Source organism: Danio rerio, chromosome 13 (genome assembly GCF_052040795.2).
Source record: "Danio rerio strain M-AB ecotype USA chromosome 13, GRCz13ab, whole genome shotgun sequence".
Classification (NCBI taxonomy): Eukaryota; Metazoa; Chordata; class Actinopteri; order Cypriniformes; family Danionidae; genus Danio; species Danio rerio.
In genome coordinates, this window is record NC_141033.1 from 45,750,636 (window position 1) to 45,766,476 (window position 15,841).

The 15,841-nt window shown below is 35.6% G+C and overlaps 1 protein-coding gene and 1 long non-coding RNA gene across 3 annotated transcripts in view; both read left to right on the forward strand.

Moving 5' to 3' along the window:
• The window catches only part of cdh23 (cadherin-related 23), a 495,141-nt gene that overhangs the window by 380,477 nt on the left and 98,823 nt on the right, over positions 1-15,841 (forward strand). For both annotated transcript variants that reach the window (XM_087277778.1, NM_214809.1), the window contains 5 exon segments: positions 1,008-1,068; positions 1,734-1,879; positions 4,868-5,003; positions 7,005-7,393; positions 15,216-15,317. In XM_087277778.1, coding sequence (XP_087133904.1) covers positions 1,008-1,068; positions 1,734-1,879; positions 4,868-5,003; positions 7,005-7,393; positions 15,216-15,317 — 834 coding nt within the window.
• Positions 9,165-13,111, forward strand: LOC147841183 (uncharacterized). The gene is made up of 6 exons (XR_015506312.1): positions 9,165-9,235; positions 10,484-10,589; positions 10,714-10,784; positions 11,767-11,951; positions 12,123-12,326; positions 12,756-13,111. It is a non-coding gene; the product is annotated as an uncharacterized LOC147841183 (long non-coding RNA).

Here is a 15,841-nt window from a genome sequence, read left to right on the forward strand (position 1 = left end):
TTTTCTTCTGCTCTCCACATCTCTTTATAAAGCTAATGAGTCTGAATGAGGGGCTGTCCTCCTCACTGCCAGCACAATCTGACTAATATAGGGCTGTGTTCAGTGTGTGTGAAATGATTTAAATGCTTAATATGATCTTTTTATGTGCATAAAAAGATTGAGGATCAATTGCTGATCAGTTACTTTCACGATCTTCAAAGCTGTGGTAAACAGCCACAGTACCAGTCGGCTTATAGCATTTTGTGTTTGCTTGATGTGGGTTAAAGCATGCTAGAAATGTGCTTGCAGTGTGTTTAATCACATTATAAACAAGCCAGAGTACCTTAAAAGCATTGCAAAAGTCTTAAATTTGATAATCTTACATTAAGGCCTTAGTAGCCTTGAATTTGGTTTACAAACTCTTGGATTTTGTTACAAAGGTCTTAATGTATTTATTTATATTTGCCTTTCCTAGGATTGAAGTTCATACCATAACAAAATTAACTGTTACTAATGTAGGCTAATTTAAAAAAGCATGCAGTGTAATGTTGAGTGCAAAAAGAAGCCTTTTGTCATTAAATGTCATTCATTTAAATATCAAACCAGTCGGCACTTCAACTTGCCTCAGTCACGCTGAAGCCACAGCCAACAAAGGACTCTGCTTGATGTTAAATCCTTCTTCAATGGATTATTTTCACAATTTATTATGGTATATTAGTCAAAATAGGACAAATGAGCTTATGTATGGGTCAAAACTGGACCTTTGTCAGTGAGGGGTGGGTCTTCCGAACGACCCCACAATTCTGGCTTTTTACATAACCAGTTTTACAAAAACTAGATGCCTGATGATCTGAAACTGTGTAGGAAAAAATCAATTGTAGAATATGCCGTGTGCTTGAGTGTACTATTTCTTGTTGTGAGATGTTTAGGTCTATGTGGGTACGAAGTGTGTTAGGTGTCACTTTCACTCACGTTATTTAACAGTACGTGCGTGCGAAGTGATAATGTTTGTTTGTGTCCGTCTGCAGGTCCAGGCCACAGATGCAGATCAGGGCGAGAATGGAAAAGTTCTGTATCGAATTCTTTCTGGTAACTTTTTTTTAATGTTTCCTGCCTGATACAATGTCATGTTTTATTTTAATTTTGACTCATACTTTAAAAGGTTTCATTAGGTATTATATTTACTGTCATGACCTAATTATGAACAATACTATGTGAGGCTTTGTGAGGCTACCCACTGCGACAACTGTTGTCTCGGTTCACCATCCTCTATCATTAACAGGCTTTTGACACATGGCTACTCAAAAGTTGTGAATGCATATTATTGTAAGTCAGGATTACAGTTTAATGTGCTAACAAATTGGGATTACTTGTTTAAATATTGTAAGGTAAACAAACTTATTCATAAAAAGTTAACTGCACTTAATTTTATTAGTGAGTAAAGCTACTGCTTTTTACAGTGTACAGTGACCTGCCTAATTACCCTAATTTGCCTAGTTAACCTAATTAAGCTGAATACTAGCATCTTGAAAAATATCTAGTAAAATATTATTGACTTATATTATAAACTTAATTATTAAATTATTAAATACCTTAATTAAATTATTGAATTTGAATTTAAGAGGAGGGCTAATTCTGACTTTGACTGTACAACATTTTCATATAATTATTTTAAATGATTTGTTCTTTTGAAATTTGACCGTCTTATTCACGCTTTGGCTTTTATGTGTGTGTGTAATCTGTTATATCTATAGGCAACAATGGTCAGTTTAGCATGGACAGTCTGTCTGGACTCATCAGCAGAGGAAGCGTGGCTCTGGACAGAGAGACGCGCAGCTCTAATGTGCTGGAGGTGGAGGCCTATAACAGTGACCTGGGCAGCATGCGCAGCACTGTCAGGGTGTGTGCGACAAAATTATACACCTCACAAAACTGCTTAAAGCTACTTATTTAGAAGATTACACTAAAGTTCCTTTAAATGACTCTTTACAACTGTATATTTATATCTTACTGTTGCTGTGGCACATTTCCTTCACACATGGAAAGTGTATAGTAGGGATTGAGTTTAAAAAAGTATGCATTGACTGTTAGAAGGGAGTGTAAGATGAAGGTTGCCAAAACAACGCCTGCATAGTTATTTAATAATTATTGCATTTCAAAACTACACAAAAAAAATACAGAAATTAGCATATTTTTGGATTTTGTGATCATTTTTCCTCTTGTTTATGCTTTTAAATTGCATTATGGGACCTTTATCTTTCTTGCAACAACGTTTAACCTTGAAAAGTGACTTTTATTAACATTTTTAATTGTTTATAGTGATATATTGTCTGGGTTGGTGTTGTATATTGCACTACAAAATCCTTGTAATAAACTGCCAGAACATTTTCTGTTATTTTACAGACTTTTTTCTACATATTATTTCTTATACATTATATTATTTCATGCAACTAAAATGTCACTAAAAGTCACTTTGTTAAACTGTAGAGTTGAATTTTCAGCAGAGATCAAGCTCCTATAATGCAGTTCACAACCGTAAATTAACGGAAAACACTTGTGAATCACAAAATATGGAAACTGTTTGTTAACACATTTTATATATATATATGTGTGTGTGTGTGTGTGTGTGTGTGTGTGTGTGTGTGTGTGTGTGTGTGTGTGTGTGTGTGTGTGTGTGTGTGTGTGTGTGTGTGTGTGTGTGTGTGTGTGTGTGTGTGTGTGTGTGTGTGTGTGTGTGTGTGTGTGTGTGTGTGTGTATAAAAGAGACTTTTTGTGTTTCTATAACTCCATTATGACAGTGGACGCACTATAAACACAGACAGTTCTGTCCTAACAGTTTACAAAAGCTGATTTGCATTATAGTTGCCCTTCAGTGGTCTTAGTATTTGTGAGTTGTCTGATAACAGAGATTAAGCAGTATTTTTAAGTGTTTTATGTGTGTACTTTGGCTTGTTTGAGCTGCCAAAGCCATGTACCTGTCTGAGTAATTCATTGGCTCACTCAGGTTCATTTAGAAACAAACACCACAGTTTTGCAATAAGATGCACAAATATTCTGCTCTGACTTTGTTTGGAATGATTTTCTTTAGTCAAAAAACTTAATGTTGGTGAATCAGTATCACATTTGTGATCACATTCACATACTGATATTTGAAAAAACAGAACTCTTGATTGCTGTATTACTTGACTATATCTCATATAAACTTAAGGAGTAAAAGCATACTGTACAGGTATATTTTTTTTGCAGCCTAATGCTGAACAATATGTAGTTTGAGCGTCGATATCACAATTTGCGTTTCTGCAATAATCACATTGCAAGTTTAGATTATTTATTTTTTATTATTTGAACAATGGCCATGTTATTTTACATCTGATCGTTGAATTTCTGTACTTGAATACTGCTAGACTCCTGAGAAGACCATAAAGCACTGTTTATTTATTTATTTTTGCATGTAATTTATTATAATTCATGCAGATGCTCTGCATACATAAAGACTTGATTCAAATCACCTAGAAGATTTATGTTCATATATATATATATATATATATATATATATATATATATATATATATATATATATATATATTGTGGCAAAACAAATCGCTATGTCAGATTTTTCCAATATCATGCAGCCCTAGAACTTAATGTATACTATAAAATTATAGTATACACTCACTGGCCACTTTATTAGGTACACTTGTCCAACTGCTTGTTAATGCAAATTTCTAATCAGCCAATGACATGGCAGCAACTCAATGCATTTAGGCATGTATACATGGTCAAGATGATCTGCTGTAGTTCAAACTGAGCATCAGAATGGGGAAGTTCTACTGGAATTTTCACGCACAACCATCTCAAGGGTTTACAGAGAATAGTCTGAAAAAAAAAGAAAATATCCAGTGAGCGGCCACTCATTATCTAATAACCACTCATTAAACTGGGGTTCAGGGTCAGAATTTGGCATCAACAACATGAAAGCATGGATCCATCCTGCCTATCAATGCTTCAGGCTGGTGATGGTGATGGTGGTGTAATGGTGTGGGGGATATTTTCTTGCCACACTTTGGGCCCAATAGTACCAATTGAGCATTGTGTCAATGCCACAGTCTACCTGAGTATTGTTGCTGACCATGTCCATCCTTTTATGACCACAGTGTACCCATCTTCTGATGGCTACTTCCAGCAGGAAAACACATCATGTCAAAGTGTGAATCATCTCAGACTGGTTTCTTGAACATGACAATGAGTTCACTGTACTCAAATGGCCTCCACAGTCACCAGATCTCAATCCTATAGAGGACCTTTGGGATGTGATAGGATGGGAGATTCAGATCATGGATGTGCAACCGACCAATCTGCATCAACTGTGTGATGCTATTATGTCAATATGGACCAAAATCTTTTAGGAATATTTCAACTACCTTGTTAAATCAATGCCATGAAGGATTAAGGCAGTTCTGAAGGCAAAAGGGGGTCCAACCCGGTACTAGTAAGGTGTATCTAATAAAGTGGCTGGTGAGCGTACATTTAAATGCATTCTAGTAGGCTTCAACATGCAATGAATGCAGTTTGACTTTACCACAGGCTGGCATGTTTGCTGCAAACACTCCTTACTTTTTGAGAAAAGAAAATTAACTGCTTTACACTTAGAAAATACTTCACAGTGACAGAATAAAAATCTTCTTCACAACGTGAAATAAATGCATTTTGACTTTCAATACACATTCATTTTTTCGCAATGTGGATGACAATAAAATTTTTAAATGTTTCACATATCTATTTATTCTATCTTTTATCCTTTTTCTTGGGAGAATAAAAGTATTTGAATGTGATGTGTGTGTAGCAGTTTTTGTCTGTTCAGTTTGTGATTGTGAGTTTGTGACTGCAGGTGATTGTGTATGTGGAGGATGTGAATGACGAGTTTCCAGTCTTCACTCAGTCACAGTACAACCGTCTGGGGCTTCGAGAGACTGCTGGGATTGGCACATCTGTGGTAGTGGTCCGAGCTACAGACCCCGACACTGGTACACAACTTGATAATCACACTGTACATGCATTTTAGCAATCACCTTGACCTCCATGAATGTTCTGTAAGTGAGTAGACCTGGCAGTTTGTCTTTAACAAAGAAATGATACTGACACCCATGATAGCAACTAGTGTGTTTTCATAACACTCCTCATTTATTTTGACCTATTTTAAAAGCCGTAACTAAGTTTGTGTGCCATACAAGATGCATTGTATTTTTCCATTGATTGTTAATGCCAAACAATATCATAACATTTCTGTTGCACTTCTGCTTCCCTTTTTCCCTTCCTCTTAAAGAATGTCCATCGTGTTGTCAGCAGGACAGGCGTCCTTCAGTTTGCAACTTTGCAGACCTCAGATTAAAGTGCAATGTGCTGGGGTTCAGTCCTGTAGATAATGCTGAAAAATGAAGAACCGCTGCTCTTGAGAAAATAGCTGGCTACACTACTGACTCCTACTATAGTGTAACCCTGGAACACAAAACCAGTCATAAGAGTCATTTAATAAGCCTTCCATTGATGCATTCTATGTTAGTATAGGATATTCGGTCGCGATACGACTAGATTTAATTATGAAAATCTGGAATCAGAGGTTTCAGAATAGTCTAAATACTGAGGAAATCAAGTTAGCAGTGCTAATGTATAATAAATAATGTTTTTATATGAGTTTCTAAATAGTTTATGAAATATAAATAGGAATTATTTTTGGCACAAAAGAAGAATTGTGACGCATACAATGTCTTTTTTTTTTTTTTTTTTTGACAATTGTCGAACATGTACTTGTGCAGCATAAGACTGGTTTTTGTTCTCCAGGGTCACCTATGCTATGTCACTGCTAAAGAAAAAATCTCCCTATAAACATTCAAAACAGATGTCATTGTCAATATTGATCAGTTTAAAATGGTTATGAAGTAGGAGATCAAAATTTTAGCGGTTGTTCAATTATAAAAAACATCCTGGAAGTTTCAAAATTCAATGCTTGTTTTTGTAAGTCTAATAATAGCTTTTATTGAAGCCAATCTGCCTGAATAACTGGTCAATTAATGTGTGTCTTTATTATGTAATAGAGTGGCTAATCTCCGCCTCCACAGAGAACAATCACTGCCTACTTCTACATTACTGTCTGTTTAGCTCTGTTTAGCCAGTGAGAGTTGTTGAGCGCATCTAATGAAAACCAAATAAGAACATCTTGAAGTGGGCGAGGCATGTCAGATACTAGAGAGCTTTTGATTGGTCAAGATTTGATGAGAAACTGAAGTCACATGCATTGCTTAGGTGTGAGTTTTTCACAGACTTCAACAGAGTGTAAAAATCTTGATGTTCTGTGAGTCTCATCTATCAAATTTGAGTTTTATTTTGTATTTTATATTAGATTCCGGTCAGGTGATTGGCTGGGCCATTCTACAGCTTGATTTTCTTTCTCTGAAATCATTTAAGAGTTTTCTTGGCTGTGTTTTGGTTTATTGTTTTGCTGACATGTCCACCCTGGTTTTATCTTCATCATCTTGCTTATTTAGATGTTGGATCGAAGCAGCTAATATTTATTTACAATGACGAAGGGCAGAGGGTTGCTGAAGAACTACTGAGAGATTTCGGCTCTTGTCTGGGCTTTTGCTACCTTTCTACACCTCCGTTTCTTCATGTCTTCAATACTTTTTTCCATGCGTCATTTCCTTTTATAACACAACTTAATTTCCAAACTAATCAATATTGTTTTCTTCGCATATGTATTTTTTTTTTGTTGCTATCAACATCCTTTGAAATGTGTTTTCTGAGAAAAATGGTGACGTTTTCAATACATATTTTCACCTTTGTATCTTCTAAATGTGACTTTTGTCACTGTTTTGGAACACACTAGCTTATAGATGTCCTTAAGGCTAACATACCGATACTAACATCTAAAAAACTTTATTTTAATTTCACAAGACCTTTAAATTCTAAAAATGTCCAAATTATGTCCCGTATGATGACCCAAGCCTTTCCTGTTTTCCTCTGTTCAGGGGATGGGGGCGCTGTGGCCTATTCTCTGGTCTCTGGCTCTGATCGTAAATTTGAGGTGGACGTGAGTACTGGTCTGCTAACCACGGTGGACTATTTGGACTACGAGACCAAGACGAGTTATTTAATGAACGTCTCAGCCACAGATCAGTCACCGCCATTCCACCGCAGCTACTGCACCGTGTACGTCACGTTACTCAATGAACTGGACGAAGCGGTGGCCTTTCTTTCAGCTGGATATGAAGTTTCACTGAGAGAGAACATCGCTACAGGAACAGAGGTGGTGCAGGTGAAGGCGCAATCCGCTGATAACCTGAACCAGCTGTCGTACCGATTTGACCCCGACACCTCGCCTGCTGCCCTCGCGCTCTTTAAGATTGACAGTGTCACGGTAAGCGAACACAATATTGCACAAAAGAACAATCTGTTTTGAGAATGTGGTGATTTTAAAGGCATAGTTCATCCAAAAATTAACTCATCATTTATTCTCAGGGTTCCCACGCTTCTTGAAAGTGCTTGAAAACAAACATAGGTCCTTTAAAGAAATTTTAGTTTCTTTCTTCTGGTAAAAAACAAAGGAAGAAAGAAACTCAAATAGGTTTAGAACAAGTGAAGGGTGAGTAAATTTACAGAATAACGTTTTTTGGGTGAACTATCCCTTTAAAGGGCTCCTATTCACTTTTATAGTCTGATGTTACGCACCACAGTTTCTGAGCTTATTAGATTATACAGGAAGGCTCAACAAATGGTATTAGTAAATGTTCAATGTGCACTACGAAATACTCTTAAATACTATGATATTAATGTTAACATCCATGCCTTATGTCAGCATTTAAATATTAGAGATTATACAGTACTGATTGATTTTGTCAAGAAAACTGTCTATACTGTGTGATATGGCTAAGAAGTGGTCATCAATAGCTACTTTCCTAATTTAGATGAATAAAAGCTTCGAAACAGTATTTAATATGCAATGCTTAACAAGTGGATTATTTTAAGTCTCTGGTATCCCCAGAATGTGTCTGTGAGGTTTCAGCTCAAAATATTTTAGAAATCATTTATTACATCAATAATATGCCAATGGTGCCTCTTTAAATGCAAATGAGCTGCTCTTCCCTGCCCCCTTTCCTGAAGAGGGTCGAGCCTTTACGGCTTGTGAGCCTGTTAGTATTTGCATGTGTAAATAAAGCCTTGTCGGATTAAACTCCTGATATATAGTGCTTGAAGCATACAGACACAAAGTGCGCATGCAAAAAGCTTGTTGGCAGGTTATGTCCAATAAGCACACACAGAATACACACAAACTCCTACAATAGAGGCATTTGAGTTTGATCAGAGGCAGAAAACTTTGGAGTGACATTGTGTTTTGTAACTTTGCAGAGTAATAACAGCATTACACAATAATTTAAGTGTAAAAGGCATAAAAGGACCCCTATAAAATGTGAACTATTTGACATCTTACTGAGCCTATTCAAATCAAGAATGATGTAATGAAGTGATGTAAACACTGTGATTTTACCTATGTGAACTAATTGTTTTACCAGCCGTCAGCAGGTTAGTGTTTGACTCATAGAAGTGACTCATGCAGCTTCCCCAGATAGCAGGCAGTAATCGGCCCGAGCTCGGCTGCCCTCCGGCGCCTCCGGCTCCGACTCGGCATCGGCGAGTGTTATCCGGGCCGAGTGCGGCCCGCAGCTCGCTCGCGCACATGCGGTTGTGATGCGGCTGTAAAGCACTGGCCCGATTCCGATCAACCATATCCGGCCCGAGTCTGTCTGTAGAGTCCTGGCCGCCTCTGGCAAGGACTCGGCTGATGGCAACCGATTAAGTTCTTATTTTATCTAGTAATCTGTTAGCTCCACGTTTAATGCTAATTTGAGAAAATATTCATGGTACGATAGCAAAAAAAAAAAAGAATATTTAGTGTGGATGGTCGCTATGTTTAGACGCAAACAAAACAATATTATTTATAAATAGATTATACATGTCATCTAGAGAAAAACTATGTAAAATTCGCTTATTTTTGAGATAGCACGCTCCTGTGCTGACTGTTTTTTTTAAAGCAGAAGTTGGTTTCATAATAAACACATGCGTTACTAAACTCCTGATCCAAACTCCATCCAGACGGTGGCGGTAATGCTCCAAAAAGCTGGTTGTCACCCACCATGGCACGAAGATCACAAGAAGAAAAAGTTTGGTTTTTCAAAGATTCACGTGGATTCCGGTCAGAAAGGTAAGCTTTTTACTGCTTGTGTACTGTATAATTATCGAATTTAGAGCTTAAAACATTTCCACGGTGTTTGGTTGTAACAGCGTTTAGTAATTTAAAACAGTTTGATACGAAATGTAACTTGCTTTAAGAAACACGACTGGAGCTAATGTATGCTAACGCTAACAGTTACAAACACGTCTGAAAGTTCCTGTCCCTAACACAATGTTAGATTGTAACGTGTGTAGTAACTGAAAACTATTTTAATTATTTTAAAGAAACATGAAACGAATTTGTGTGTATTCTAACTTTGCGTTAAAGAAAGTTTCTGTAGACTAATCCATTAACTAACAAGGCAAAACGTGTTTTTTTTCCTGATTTAACATTATAAAGTACCGTGGATGTTGAAAAAATCATTGTACAGGCGTATACTTATCCAACAGTATTAATTCTGTGATTATGTGTAAATAAAAACTAATCGTTTTGGATTAATAAAATATTATTGTTTATCTTGTTTATGCAGTTAGTCACGAAAAATGATGGAAACTCGACTGTTTACTATTCTCTTTAAATTATCCAAGAGAAATATATTACTATGCACTTTAATTCTTATGTGTTAGCCTATGTGAATCAATTATATCTTTTGTTCAAGCTGTAATGGTCAGTTAATGTAAAACTGAACGTCTTAAAGCAGATTTTGATGTTTTTTTGTTTTGTTTTTTATGTTATTGACAGTGATAAATTCTGATTTAAATGAATGGGTAACAATATTTGTTGGTTAAGTCTTATTGTTCTTGTTTAACAAAGGTTAGTGAGATCATTTTGCAGCACATCACGACCAAAGAAGTCAATGGCACACTCTTTTGAACGTGAATAGGCATGTTATAGTTGTGTGCTAAAAGTCCATTATAAGCTGTAAACTGCTGATACATTTTCAACATAGATTGAGCTTTTCAGACATTACATTACTAATTGCTTCACAACAGCTGAAATGGTTTATTGTTATTGACTATCATCATCAAACATTTTTCACAAAGGTAGGTTAATCTTCATGGGTACAGAATAATGCATGTGCTTGACCATCTTACAAATCTATGTCTCTGATTCATAAGGCTGTCACTCTGCATGAATCTCCGAATAAATCTTGTGCAACCTTCTGTGTACTGATTATTTACACTATAGGTATTATATGCATTAATTAACTTTGATAGTATTTCAGGATTTGAACTTTTCTTTACGGGAGGTTAACAACAATGTGATGTTTCATTATAGATGCATATGAGGAAGCTCGACTCAAACATCCACACGCAACTGTGATTTCTGACTGGTAGACAGACGAGGATGATGATCGCCCGTCATACATCTAAAGACAGAACAGGTTTGTTTGCAATTATTTTAAACACATACTGTCAACATTATGTCATTGATCTATTACAACCTGTGAGTTTTGCCCTGGCACTATACTAAAGTGATGTTTTGTTTTGTAAATGTATCTGATCAAGGGACAGTATAGACACATCTATACCGTGATGAAGAAAAATTACTTGGAACAAAGAGGCTGGATAAAAGGCAGGTATGAAGATTTCAGAAATCAATGCAGCACCACAAGTACCATCACCATCAATGACTATGGCAGAAATCTTAAGACCACCATCAAGATGCACAGATACTGTACATTCCAGTACACCATTTTTACAGTATGTCTGATAATATTTTTTCTTTTGGAGAAAGACTTATGTTTTATTTCGGCTAGAATAAAAAGCGGTTTAAATTTTTTTATGAACCATTTTAAGGTCAAAATTATTAGCCCCTTAAGTCTTCAGAACAAACCATTGTTATAAAATAACTTGCCTAATTACCTTAACTTGACTAGTTAACTTGATTAACCTAGTTAAGCCTTTAAATGTCACTTTAAGCTGTATAGAAGTGTCTTAAAAATATCTAGTCAAATATTATTTACTGTCATCATGGCAAAGATAAAATAAATCAGTTATTAGAAATGAGTTACTAAAACTAATATGCTTAGACATGTGTGGGAAAAAATGTTTAACTCTCCGTTAAACAGAAATTGGGGAAAAAATAAACGGTGGCTAATAATTTAGGGGGGCTAACAATTCTGACTTCAACTGTATATGTATATATATATATATATATATATATATATATATATATATATATATATATATATATATATATATATATATACACACACACACACGTGTCTGTGTGATGTATGTAAAATTTGGCCCGCGACAACGTTTGTTTTTTTGCATCTGGCCCTCGGCCCAAAAAGTTTGGACACTCCTGCAGTACACCTATGAACATTTATAGTCTTTGTTCTAGTGCAGTTTGAGATCAAGACAGAACTTATTGCATCTCGTGATGTCTTTGTAAGAATTGAAGACATCACTAAATTTGTTAAGGTTTAATGCAGCTAGAAAGTAAAGATCAACTAGAGAATATCAGCAGTGTCTAACCCACTGTTGTATTTACAGAAGTTGTATGAGAATAAGCTACAGGTTGATTTATACTAATCTGTTATTTTTCTTTTTTAGCACGACTGACTGAAGTTTTAAAATCATGCAACGTCATAAAGCAGCAGCTGGGCCTGATTCTCACAAAACCAAAACAGACGTGATGAAATTCCAGATGTAAACACATTTGACCTTCCTTTGGCCAATTTGATTTGGAAAAGCTTGAAAATCAACTAAAGGAGCAGCCTGAACAAATGAAGAAACTGGTAAGTTCAAGCTCTTGCTAATTTCAAAGTGTTTTAAGTTTATTTGTTTTTTTTAATTGTTTTTTTTTTTTTTTGCTTCGTAGGTAGCCTACTTTTTTCCTAATTTTTTCTTTTTTTTTTTTACATTAGAACTTGTTCACTACTAATTATCTGTTTATCTTTTAATCACAGATGGAGTGAGGACAAATGTCCATAACACGCCACTGATAAAGAAGTGGAAAAATGCATTACAAAGTAGCTACAACTTGCCCCTGACAGGGATGGAGGAAGAAAGAAGAGAAAGCTAATGTGTCAAATGTCTACATCACTATTTTGTTTTATTTTTTAAACAACATTTTAAGTGTATTAGGATGTTCCCTGATACTTGAACAATTTGTTTCTTTCATTTGCATATATATATATATATATATATATATATATATATATATATATATATATATATATATATATATATATATATATATATATATATATATATATATATATATATATGTATATATATATGTGTGTGTGTATATATGTATGGTATGTATGTATGTATGTGTGTGCGCCAAATTCTGAAGAAACATCTTGATACATTTTTAATAAACGTAATACAAATAAAATTATAAATATAAAATTGCACAAGACGAGTATATATATGAAATGTATAATCATCTCACTCATGTCTTGCTGTTTGTGCAATTGATTTTGTTCAAGTTTATTTAAAAAAAAAGTTTGACTTTATACTTATGCAATTATATTTATATATATATATTTGTTTGTTTATTATTATTTTAATGTTTTATTAAAAAATGTTTCAAGATGTTTCTTCAGAATTCTGCAGTACTTTTTACAAGTTTGACTTGGATATTTTACGGATTGTCATTGGTATTTTTAAGATGTTTCTTGCTATAGCTTAAATTGGTTTCTATATTTAGGTTTATATAAAATTTAGATGTTTTTTTACCAATTTTTATTTCAAGTCTATTGGGAAAACAGGGTTGTTTTAAAAAACATCTGTGTTTGTGTGTAATTTTTAGATTTTTTGTTTAAATCTTTCTGTGTGTCTTTATTGTGTTTTATTGTTGTTTTTATATTGATATTCTTGTGCACTACAAATTTATTTATAAAATTTTAGTACTATTTTTTTCATGCAATCAATAAACGTTTAACATTTATTTATTTTGTCATTTGTCTGATTATTTTCGTTACAGAATATGTATGCAGTTTGCACTTTATTCAAAGGTTAAACGCAGTGCTTACACTTTGTGTTTACATTATAGCCTGTGTTTGCTGTTATATAAATTCAAATGGTTGTAATACCATATATCAAGTACCAATGTAACACCAAAAGGTTTTATAAGGTGTATAAATACAGAGTCGCGCCAGCTCCGGGCCGCAGCGCACATTACCCTCGCGCCGATTCCGGCGCGGATGCGCAGCGTCGGCTCGCTTATGGCCGCCGCATCTGGCCCGCTTGATTCGGGCCGGAATCGGGCAGTGAGTCCACAGGCATCCGGCCCGAGTCCGGCAGCCGAAGTTGGGCCGAGGGGTTAGTCTCCGGCAGGCGACAATCTAGCCGGAACTGGCCCGAGTATATTTTGCTATCTGGGTCAGTTCTGTCAGCAATTTCTGCCAAGGTTAGCAAAACATATGTAGTGGTTTCAGTTCCCTTTTACACACTTGCCTATGTGCTCTCAATTCTAATTTTGTCTAAAATCTTTGCAGGAACTGGCCCAAGATTCAAGATTTGTGTCCACTCGTTACTACCCTAAAAATCATGACAAAATTAGAACAAACTAATGTTTTTATTTTTTTTTATTTTACTTTAACTTATTTAAATAGTTATACAGAAAAATGTGAAAGTTATACAAAGTTAATATTTTAGCCAGTTAGACTAATGCAAGTTAAGATTGCTAAAAACCTAAAAAAAATTAAAGCCACAATCTTTTTTTTTTTTACATTTATAAAATAGTATAGAATAAAATTGTATAAGTTTTATAAAGTTTGTCACTCACCTAGAATGAAGCAATGAAAGTAAACTGTACAGTGTCGGTATAGAATACTGAATTTAGAGGTGTTTATTTAGCACTTCAGCCATATAACCAACACAGGCTCATTGGAAATATGTGCCCAGGGCTACATTTTTGTGAAACCGCAAAAACGTGTTCAGCATACATTTGCCTTTGGTTTCTGTGTAAAACGAGTACTACCTTGCAGTATGATGGTGCCAACTTTTGGTCCTTTTCACACTACAGACGTTTTCATGGACATCTTTTTGACGAATAAAGGCTTGTTTTCATGTGATCCATCATGAAGCACTGAATAAATACCACAAAATCAACTTAAGCATGTCTGTGAGCCATAATCAAAAACGTTAGCCTTAACCTCGGTATGGACAGCTTTTTCTGAGCAGTCAGTTTACTCGGTAGCTTGCCTTGTATGGTGTCTTGCTTGGAACGTGGAGCAGACTTGGTTCTAGTCTGGCAAAAGATAGTTACAGAAAGCAGGTTAAAAAAGCAATATGTTGGCTGACTTCTCAAAGATGCGCACGAGAAGGACTATTAAATGGCACATGTGAGAAAACGTAGCCCAGTAGCATATTTAAGATTTGTATGAATGTAGATGGCCTTCTCTATGCCTTTATGTAACGTCCTCTAGTGGATTAGTCAACACAAGCTGCAAGGAAATGTCGCTGGAGAAACATATTTCAGGGTTTGCAAATACGTAGCCCTGGGCACCAATTTACAATGAGCCTGGTTTGCATATAAAGTAATGTTTGTTTACTGTGTAAAGCTTTATTCAGAAGACTGTTTTAAAGTAAAACTGTTTCACTGTTAGAATATAAAGCAGCTCTTCGTGTTTGTTTTGGCCCATGGACATCTGATCTTGATGACTCGAACAGAGAAAATGAGCTGGAGAGGATTTCAGTGCCAAAGAAAATACAAAACTACACATGACTTTTATGCAATCGGTGGTTCAAAGTTGTTTGCCAACCAAAGCAAGCATGAACGTATAAGTTTGGCTAGATGTTTGTGACCCTTAAAAAGGGTTAAACTCCAAATCAGCTTCATCACATCAGTTTATTTTTTTTACTATGAGTTTTTTTTGTCCTCACAACATAACATCCTGCTTGGTGTGAATAGATCAGTGACCATCAAAGCTAATTTGCAGTTATGCTGACTGTATTGTCTAACGGGGTAATGTAATACAATCAAGAAAAGATGTCATTATTTCTCTACCTGGATTATGTGAAATAATAAGGTTGTGTGTGCTCTGCAGGGTCGTATCACTGTGACGGGACTGTTGGACAGAGAGCGGGGCGATTCATACACACTCACTGTTGTGGCTGATGATGGAGGACCAAAAAGAGGCTCCACTGTGGTAATGAGTTCCTCCATTATATCTTCAATCTGTAGGACGAACTTAATCAAATCAGATTTTTTTTTCCTAAATTATGCACAAGTACACTAACTGACAAAAGCTTGTCGCCTATCCAAGTTTTAGGAAAAACAAATAATAACTTGACTTCTAGTTGATCATTTGGTATCAGAAGTGGCTTATATGAAAGGCAAAGGCCTCTAGATTACGCTTATTTTACCAAAATAAAATATGATCATGCCTTGATTTTGAATTATTTAATTAGGAAAGTAAGGTCTGAGTTTGCTTAGTGTAGCGAGGTAGAGGGAAAACACAAACACAGTTGACTAAAGTTACAAACAATGCCCCGGAGGGTGCTTTATTTACAAGTGATATTGTGATTAAATGGGTGCTCTTCTTGGGGTGCGTGCTCAAGTGCTCCGGGGAGATGGTGAAGGTTGGTGAGAGTTCTGGTCGGCCACGAGCTGGATTCGGCTGTGGGAGAGACAAAGAGACACAAGCGTTAGCGCAGGGAGTCATGTGAGAAT